Source organism: Peromyscus californicus, unplaced genomic scaffold (assembly GCF_007827085.1).
Source record: "Peromyscus californicus insignis strain IS unplaced genomic scaffold, ASM782708v3 Scaffold_13__1_contigs__length_99412109, whole genome shotgun sequence".
NCBI classification, from domain to species: domain Eukaryota; kingdom Metazoa; phylum Chordata; class Mammalia; order Rodentia; family Cricetidae; genus Peromyscus; species Peromyscus californicus.
In genome coordinates this window covers 7,183,649-7,193,152 of record NW_026294424.1, presented here as the reverse complement: position 1 = coordinate 7,193,152, position 9,504 = coordinate 7,183,649, and the positions used below count along the sequence as shown (strand labels likewise).

General features: G+C 51.6%; 1 protein-coding gene across 1 annotated transcript; it reads right to left on the bottom strand.

Annotated features, from left to right (window-relative positions):
- Positions 1–622: 622 nt before the first annotated feature.
- LOC128108835 (SEC14-like protein 4) lies at positions 623–8,506 on the bottom strand. The gene is made up of 9 exons (XM_052735866.1): positions 8,435–8,506; positions 8,141–8,329; positions 6,527–6,622; positions 6,184–6,244; positions 5,189–5,272; positions 4,802–4,908; positions 4,586–4,725; positions 4,334–4,503; positions 623–3,291 (listed from the first exon to the last, which is right to left on the bottom strand). Exons 1-9 carry the CDS (start codon positions 8,504–8,506, stop codon positions 3,134–3,136), a joined length of 1,077 nt encoding a protein of 358 aa, XP_052591826.1. The 3' UTR covers positions 623–3,133.
- Between the last annotated feature and the right edge of the window lie 998 nt (positions 8,507–9,504).

Genomic DNA, 9,504 nt, shown 5'->3' with positions numbered 1-9,504 from the left:
GATCTACAACCCCTTGTCAAAAATGCCACCCCATCCCTGGCAAACCACACACTCTTACAACCATTTTGTAACTTACGTCAAAGTGTGATTTATTGATATCTATTAACTTTCTTCTGGCCCCAAACACCTTATGGCCACCCATATCCCATTCCTCATCCTGGAGGTGTGCCCCCATCTAGCCCCCTCTCCCCCAAGTCCTTCCATGGTCATTTTCTTGAGCCAAAGCTCATTCTTTCCTGGGTGTGCCCCACAAATTTGGTTCCTGCCCCCACAAGACTCCAGAAGACAGCATGCACATTTGATTTCTGATCATTGAGGTCATTTCTGTTTTCCTCAGTGTGGGCAAGCTTCTTGTGGGCGGAGTTAGATCAGCAGAGCCTCCTCACTGCCCCCAGGGCCTGCAAGGCCTGGTGCTGGACAGATGTTCAACAAATGCTAAAGAATGATGAGTAAATAAGTGAAAACACAAACTTTTTTTTTGTAAGGAATCATCAGTTTTTTGGCTGTGGATGCAGCCCACAAGTAGAGTGCTTGTCTAGCATGTCCAAGGACGTGACTTCTAGCTCCGGAACCACAAAAAGAAAAAAAAAAAAAAAAAAAACCTGACACTCTATAAGGGGTTTCCAACCTGGCTGTACAGGCTGTGTGAGGCCCAGGGTCTCTACAAACCTGGCCCAAAACAAAACCATAAAACTGCATGAAATGTTGTGTGGGTGTTTCCTGTGGCTTTTTGGATTGTTTTGTAACTCAGTTGGCATGGTTCTCACTTAAGAAGTTTATAGATGACAGCATCATGTTGCAATGCCAGAGAGTTGGATGTGCCTGCAAGGGTGAGGTTTGCTGAGGACACATGACTTCCCGAGCTCTCAATGCCCTGTCCACTTGCCAGGCAGGTTCTGCATCACCTCCTCAGGTGACCTCAGGTGGTCATTGCTTAACCAGGAGGCATGTTGTGCCAGCTCTGGGATCCAGAGCCGCCGGTACCTGCAGCTTCTCCTTGGTGCCTGCTGCCTACCCCTCTGCTCCCAGCACTGCTGTGTGTCTGTTCTCTGTGATGGGAGCATCAACTGTCCTTGTGCCCAGGCCAGGTCTGTCTCTGTTACCAGTAAGGAAATACTGGTGAGGCCGCACCGACAGGGAAAATTGGCTGTGGGTGGTTAGAAGGGCAAGGGTCAGGGTTCGAGTTCGGAAGCCTTTTATTTGAAGGCCACACTGAGTCGTTTTGAGTACTCATCATGACATGAAGTGAGATGAATGAACTCACGATAATCCTAACCATCCTCAGTGACAGCCCTTTCAGTCTGCCAAATGATGTGGGGAAATGACCCCAAGAAGCTGGAATGCCTCAGGGAGACAAGAGGGGTGTCCGTGCTTGCCATACCATGAATGCAGGAGCAGCCCTGGACTTTGAAATGCCTTGGGACTCTTGCCTGACAGTTCCAGGCTCTCTTTGGATCCAGCAAAACCATAGAATTTTTTTCCCTCTTGCCAACCTGCTTAAGCTGATCTTCGGCAGGAATTTCTCATGGCACTGCCCCTTGGCATTTGTCCTCCTATTCAGACTCTAAACCTTGACTGTAAATGGTCCAGATACAGTGAATAGGAGCTACCCTGAAGAGCCCCTCTCTCATCTTCAAGGTTTATTGTTTTCTCCATTAAAATGTCTTCGATAATGACAACATCTAGCAAGTAGAGAAAATCAAATGATATCTGGAAGCAGGAGAGGGACCAGGGCCTGGCCCTGTGCTTGCAAGATGCCTAGACAAGGTGGCATCTTCTAAGGCTTCTAGGATGACAGGCACTTTGAAATAAGGACTCCCTTTCCAGGAGCATCTCATCATTCACTTCCAGGGACATTTGGCCCAGCAACACAGAGGGACAAAGAAGGCAATATCAGTGATCCTGAGCCACCCTGCTTGGGACACAAGTCTTCTGTCCCAGCCAGAGGTCCAGGATGAAGCAGTTCAGCACAGCCCAGGCTACTAGGCTCTGGGTAATGCTTCCGTGAGCCATCCACACTGGATCAAGCTTGGCAGTGTCTGCTCTGTTAGGTTCAGTCGACCCAACAGAGCAATGGTGGGCTGGCTGACTACCTATGGATGCTAGGAGGACCAGCCTTTGAGATATCACATGCAGAAGCTGTCACTGGCCAGCTCTTGGGCACACAGGGAAGGGCTGTTGGCAGCTGCCTTTCAACTCTCTCCTTAGAGACATGCAGATGTATAGAAGGCTGGAAGGTTCTCCAAGAAGCATGTTAGAAGTCAGAATGAACCCCCAGTGATTCACCCTGCACACCAGTACCAATATCTCCCTGCAGCTTAGCTTTGACTCTGAGCTCCACTCAGGCCAGAAAGAACTAAAGATAGCCAGCCACAGTGGTGCACATCTGCAATCCCAGCACACAGGACGTTGAAGAAGGCAGACTAATGCAAGGCCAGCCTGGGCTACATGGTGAATTTGAAGATGGCTTGGCAGGGGGAACTGCCTTAAGAAAAAAGAAACAGCCAAAGTTGCGTATCAGCAGGATCCCAGCAGATGTGCGTGTGGGGGGAGGTGCATTGCGCATGTGCGCATGTGTGTATCTCTTCATTAGACTCAACAGCCTGCTCAACCTTGTAAAGCTGAGTGTGGTTTTCTCTCCAATGGCTCCCCTGCCACGACCTGCCTCTCCACTTCTGCTATTCCTTCCAAAGGCGGCGGAATTTAGAGAGGCCTTGATGCTATGCTGGAGCTGGGGCCTCACCCCTCCTTCACAGGCTGCCCAGCTGCCTCCAGCTGGCCCTTCCATCCTTGCTGACCCCCAGTTGGAGAGAAACGATGCAGCTGTGCTCCATGTGAGGGACAGGACTCATGTCTTGGACCCCAGCTGGGATACCAGGCATGACTGAATCCTGGGTGGGTATGTGTCTTCAAGAGGACAAGAACAAGGGTAGGGTCCTTTCCTAGTGGATGTGTGATGTCACCCTCGGCCCCATTCTCTAGGTACAGGAATGAAAGTGCTGGTCTGTGTCTAAGTGGTCCCATGGGAGGCTTGGATGGAGATGGGGGTTGGAGATCTCTGAAGCCACCTTCAGCACCACCCTGCCTAGGGGGCCAGGGGCAGGGGTGTGTGAAGGAGTTGGATGGAGCAGGGTCAGAGGCGGCCAGAGTCTTCACTGTCCCGAGGAGGGCTCCCTGCCCTGAGGCCCTGCAACTTCTCCTCACAGGCCTTGTCCGGGAGCAGCACCTCTGCAGTGTAGCCGACTTTCTTGGTGTGCAGGAGGCTGTAGGTGTTGTCAAAGCGCAGGACATCTGCAGGGACAGGGAGGTGACAGACAGCGTGAGCCCAGCTCATGTGCACTCCTGGTGATGTGGGGAACAGGCTGACCAGGCCCATGGGTGAGACCTGAGTGTCAGTCACTGCCCTGCCCATTGCTCGTGACCACCTCCTGGGACTGTGGCGATCACCATAAGGGCATGGTCCCTTCCGGCACCCCAGCATTACACCAGCACTTCACAGTTTCCTGAAATCCTCAGAGCAGCCCCAGGATAAAGGGTGTCGTCCTTGTTGCTATGGTTTGGGTAAGCGTTCCTAGAAGAGCTGTGTGGTGAAGGCATGGTTCCCAGGCAGCACTGTCAGAAGGTAGTGGGCACCTTGGAGGGGAGAGACATGCTCTCCATGCTGGCCTTGAGCTCCTGGCCCTCTTGACTCAGCTTCTCAAGCCTGGGATTACAGGTGTGTGCCAGGACGCTTGGCTTCTCCCTTCCCTCCCCTTTGGCATCCTTGGCTTGTGACGTACGTGTTTTTTGCTCTGAGTACTCTTGCCATGGTGTGCACCCTTGTCAGAGCCTCGGAGCAATAAGCTCACTGGATCGTGAGCTAGAATCTCCAGAACTGTGCAGTATGGTAAACAACCCTTCCGTTTTTTTTCTAAGCTAATTGCCTTGGGTATTTTGTTATAGTATGAGAAGCTAGCTAAGACACTAGACCGTTTTGTTTCTGGTGGAACTGACACCAGTTCTAGCCAGCTCTTTGGGGTATCTGGAGTTCGGACAACCGGGCAGGCCCCTTGCGGAGACCTCTGAGAAAAGTCCGTGGCGACTTAGTTAGCTGTCTCTTAGACTGCTATGCTCCTGGGCTCTGAGCCTCAGGACTTTGTGCAATACACCTCTTCCCTTACATGCACCCATCAGATCCAAGACCCTGAAGACTGCACCCCTGGAGCCCTTAGGTACAGTCCTTGCACTTTCCCTGAGAGTTGGACATAGAGAGAATCCAGAGAAGCCGGACTGGCCCCAGGTCTGGCTTTCCTCCTATTACAAAGGGCACTGCCGGAAAACCCAAAGCTCTTACAGACTCCGGCCTTGAGGCAGGTGAGGCTCCCATCCTCAGGCACTAGGTGGGCGTTGTAGCGCTGGTTGGGCAGCACCTCTGTCATCTCTCCAGCCTTCTGCCGCTCCCCCATCCTGGTCTTCAGGAATACTCCAAAGCCAATGTCTCCACCATCTGACGCAAACTGCCACCTGCAGCAGAGAGAGCCCACTGACCGACCACCTCCTGGGTGACTGGGAGGCCCTTCCAGGTGTGCGCAGCCACTGGCCCTACCTGAGCACACAGCCTGGGAACAGGATCTCATTCTCCACCTGGTGGGAGGAGCCTCGGCCCACGACCACTGTGTGCTCATATTGCAGCCTCTCCTGTCTGCACATGTAATAGCTCTTGGGCACGTCACCTCCATAGTTGATCTGTGAGTCAGGGGTGGGTAAGCTGACAGTGAACCACAGTGGTATCCTCCCTCCCCATCCTCTGGGCACTCTGTACCTTGGTCAGGCACTTGGGGTTACCATCAGGATCAGTCATGGTCCCCCCAAATTCCACAGGCAGCTGGTCAGGGCTCATGAACTTGAGTAGATCCTGTTTCCAGTTTTCTGTGTTAGAAACAGGGGGCTCTGGGGGGCTCTAGGAGACCAACAGAGAGCCCACGGAGAGGACCCCTTGCTCCCGAGAGTCTACTCCTCAGAGCACTCATGGGCTTGCTTTCTGGCTCTTAGGCCATGATCCAGAATTGGAAGCCCGGCTCTATGCGCTGATGAGACCAAGTCAAAGGAAAGAGGGTATCCCAGGAGAAGGGGCCTTTGACTGCATCCCCTGCTTTCCAGACATCCCCAGAGCCAGCCCCAACTGGGGACCAAGGGTCAAGTCACTCACCTCCCAGAATCACAATCTTTTTCTGTGTCACCTCACCCATGAAGGACTTGACCAGGTTGAAGGCCACTGGGAAAAGCCTGGGTGCTGGAAGACACAGAACCCCACTGGGAAGCTGGACCAGAGACACGAAGCCACAGGCAAGGTCCTGGGCTGGGTAGGAGTTATGTGGTTCTGCATTCTGCCATGCCCTGCTGCGTGAGCGTTAGTTGAGGACTTACACCTCTGAGTCTTAGTGCTGTTATCTGTAAAGTGACAGCATGGTGTCTGGGTCTCAACAATCAGTGGTGTCCTGTAATCTAGTTGTAGAGTGTTGGGCGCAAGCTGGGCCCATGGTCAGCAACCATGATTCCTTGAGGACACCCCTTCCTTTCCCCACTCACGGTTATGCTAGATGACCTCAGAATCCTTTGGGGTGAGAGTAGATGGGGGACCTGCTTTAAATATCCTGTCCCACCCCAAGGATACCTGCTTGCTCACTGAGCACTTCCTGTGGGCCAGGTTTTGTGTGCAGTCTTCTCATTTGGCAGACTCTCGTTTAATATCTTAACTATCTGGTGGGTGGGGGGTGGGTGTCATGGTGTCCCCACTCCACAACATGGGAAAGCTGAGTCTCAGTGAGATGGAACTGACTTGCTCAAAATGAGAGGGCTAACTAGACTTGAGTCCAGGCCATCTGAACCCAGGGACTATAGGATGGCCGTTGAAGACAGGGACCACTCTTGCTGACAGTGTGGCTCATGGCCCAATCTACACTAAAGTGAGTAAGAAAACAACAGCAAACATTTAGAAGCCTAATACAGCTGCAACATACCAGGGCAGGATTTTGCATATTACAAAAATGTCGGTCTGCGAAGGAATGGAGTGAAAAACACAAACGAAAACCTTACTCTTCACAGAAGATGCTTTTGAGAAGCTCTAACCCAAAGGCTTCTTTACTGTCACCCCCACCCCAGCCTTCCTTCCCCAGGCAGGGGTCATCTCGGTCACAAACTCACCTCGAATAACAACTAAATTTTTCACCGTCTCAGGATAATTTGCTTCCAAGATGGCAAAAAACTGTGAAGTCAAATGACATCGGTCATGGCTGTACCCAGCACCTTGGATGTCCAGACTTCTGTAGCTCTGATGCTGCAGAAGCAAGAGGCCCAACCCAGCCTTCCCCATGACATGTGCATCCTCCTCTGGGACGTCCTTGCTCCTCATCCTCGTTGGGTGGCCCCAAGGCCAGCATCTCAAGGCCCCTGGAGGGTATCTCTACTTGTCCATGGATGGGAAGCCAGTGTGGGCTGCGGGTCCCTCTTGGCCTGGAGCTGTTACTAATTTTGTCTCCTGCCTTACCTGCTGGTAGACCTCTACAGCCGGCTTCCAGAGGTGCCTCAGGCTCAACCCTTCCATATCAAACACCATCACCATCCTCTCGATCTTCCTGCCCAACTGCGGTATCAGAGCAGGCACACTGGTTAGATCACTGATTTACGCAGGGGATCCTGGCCACCTCTCTCTGTCTTCCTGCCACCCATAAGACCTGGTAGGGAGGCCTGGCAAGCCCATGGCATCCCAAACAGATGGTATTCATCTAGGGTGTGAGGAGACGTTGAGTCTGAGCCCTAGCAGAGGCTGTAGGTTCTTGGAGTATCATCATGGTGTGCTCAACACTATTGCCTAGAGCATAAGTAAAGCATGACTCGGGCTGGCCGGAATGGCTCAACAAGTAAAGGCACTTGCTGCCAAGACCGAGGACCTGAGTTCAATTCCTGGGATCCACATGGTGGAAAGAGAGCTGATTCCCACTGTAGCATGTGCTGGGCTCATAGTTCAGATTCACAAAACCAACAAGGCTGCCTTCTACACTGGATTCACTCTGAAAGACACAGAGGTCAGAGGGCAGCTCAGGGGCAGGAGATGATACCTGTCTAGGCCTTCTTGGAGTACAAGCCTCACTCTTGAGGGCTCCATAAATATATAGTTTATTTGGTTTTCAAGACAGGTTCAGGTATGTATCCCTGGCTGTCTTGGAACTCTCTCTATAGGCCAGGCTGGCCTCGAACTCACAGAGGTATACCTGCCTCTGTCTCCCAAGTACTGGGATTAAGGGGAGGCACTACCACATCCAACTTTCCATATTTTTTTTATGTTTAAATATCTTTCATCTTTCTTTCTATTATATATCTATCTGCAATCTATCTATCTATCTATCTATCTATCTATCTATCTATCTATCTATCTATCTACCTACCTACCTACCTACCTATCATGTGTGGCCGGTGTGTGTGTGCAGGTGCACACCATGGTGCCTGTCTGGAAGTGAGAAGACAACTCCCGGGAGTCAGTTCTCTCCCCCCACCATGTCAGTTCCAGGAATAGGACTCAGGTTGTTAGGCATGGTTGCAAGTGCCTTTACCCTCTGAGCCATCTTACTGGCCCTAGGATTCCATTTACATATTTTAGTAACTCTGTAGTATTTCCTTGAGTCCCACGGAGGATTCAGAGTCATGGCTTGGCTATCAGTTTTCATAGTTAGAGAATTTTAGTGGTGACTATCTTTTCTGTAGGTAAAGCTGGGTGGCTGTTCCAAGAGATTCACTACACCCATGGTCAACATCAGGGCCCGGCTTTTTGTGTGGGGGCTGGGAATCAGAACGTGGTCTTTATGCTTGCTCAGCAAGCACTTTATGAACTCAGCCAGAAGAGAAGGCATTGGTGACCTTACTTCACGCCAGCAGAGAGTCACACACACACACACCACACACACACACACACACACACACACACACACACACACACACACACACACACACATACTGATGCTCATGGAGGGATCAAAATGGCAGAAAAATCATGCTGAGAGCTGGTGAGAGCTAGAGAGACAGGGTGCTGTCCTTCCCTAGGCCTAGTGTCTCCACTTGGACACCCTAAGGTCACCAAGCACGCGGCCTGAAGCCCGCTGCTCACCTTTTGACTCTGCAGCTCACACTCATGCTGAAGCAGCTCACAGACTTTGATACGCTTGCGGATCATTTCCTGCTTAGAGACCGACATCAGCAACCCCTTGGGGTCCATTGTCCCGATGATGTCGAACCACACAGGGCAGCCTTCATAGTCATAGCCACACAGACCACCCGAGTCGTAGAGTTGGATCACCTGGACAAACGGACAAAGTCCTGATTCAAGCCCACACTGCGCCATCAGGTGGCCAGATGGGGGAGAGGGCATCAGGAGACCTAAAAGATCCTGCAAGGGGCTCACCTCTGGTGGCTGCCACGTGAGGATGTGGTCCAGGTCCTGCTGATTCCGGAATTCCACATGCTGCAGAAACATGCAGAAGCTGCAGGAGCTGCCTGTCTCCAAAAGCCTCTGCAGGTATTGGCAACACAAAGCCAGGTCTCCCTACCCACAGCTACAAGACTACCAGAGCACTCTTAGGCTCCACAGAACTGGGGATGGAGGTGGGGGAAGGGCACAAGGGGGAGGGACTCAGCCCTTGTTCAAAAAGGATCCAGGAAGATGGAAAAAGAAACATGAGAAGAGACACAGAGAGGCAGGGTCCTACCTTCCGGAGCATGTCCTCAGATTTCTTAACGTCAAAGTTCCGAGCTGCAAAAACATGGGAAGGAGAGGTCAGATCTAGAATGAGCTGGTCTTGGGGGTTCAGCAAGATGGCTCAGCAGGTAAAGGTGAGGCGCTTGCCACTGTTAGGTCCCAAACCCGGGACAAATGGCTAACTGCGGTGGTTTGAAGGAAAATGCCCCAACCCAAAGGGAGTAGCACTATTAGGAGATGTGGCCATGTTGGAGTAGGTGTGATCTTGTTGGAGGAAGTGTGTCACTGTGGAGGTGGGCTTTGAGGTTTCATATATGTTCAAGCCACGCTCAGTGAGACGGACCACTTCCTGTTGCCTGTGCAAGATGTAGAAACCTCAGTTACTTCTACAGCACCATATCTGTCTGCACACCACCATGTCCCATCATGGACTGAACCTCTGAAAATAGAAGCCACCCAATTAAATGTTTTCCTTTATAAGAGTTGCCAAGGTCATGGTGTCTCTTCACAGCAATAGAAACCATAACTAAGACACTAACTGAGGTGCCTGTTTAACATATTAAGTTGGACCTGTCTTCCAGGTTTTCTCAGCATCCTTCAGTCCCTACCAGTTACAGGGTTTATGGCTGGTAAACCCCACCCCCCACCCTAAATTTCTCCAGCCTAGGGGCTATGTTGCCCTCCCCCATCTCCCCTTCCCTATATAATCCAGCCATTTTGATTCCTCAGCCTTCTTCATCTACCCTGTACCCTCCTGACCTCTTGGTCTGGCTCTC

Coding starts and splice junctions, on each gene's coding strand:
- LOC128108835 (XM_052735866.1), bottom strand. CDS start 8,506: ATGTTTCTGCAGCATGTGGAATTCCGGAATCAGCAGGACCTGGACCAC. Junction 5,273..6,183: donor AAATTTAGTTGTTATTCGAG/GTGAGTTTGTGA, acceptor TGTGTCTTCCAG/CACCCAGGCTTTTCCCAGTG. Junction 4,726..4,801: donor ACCCCAAGTGCCTGACCAAG/GTACAGAGTGCC, acceptor CCTGACTCACAG/ATCAACTATGGAGGTGACGT.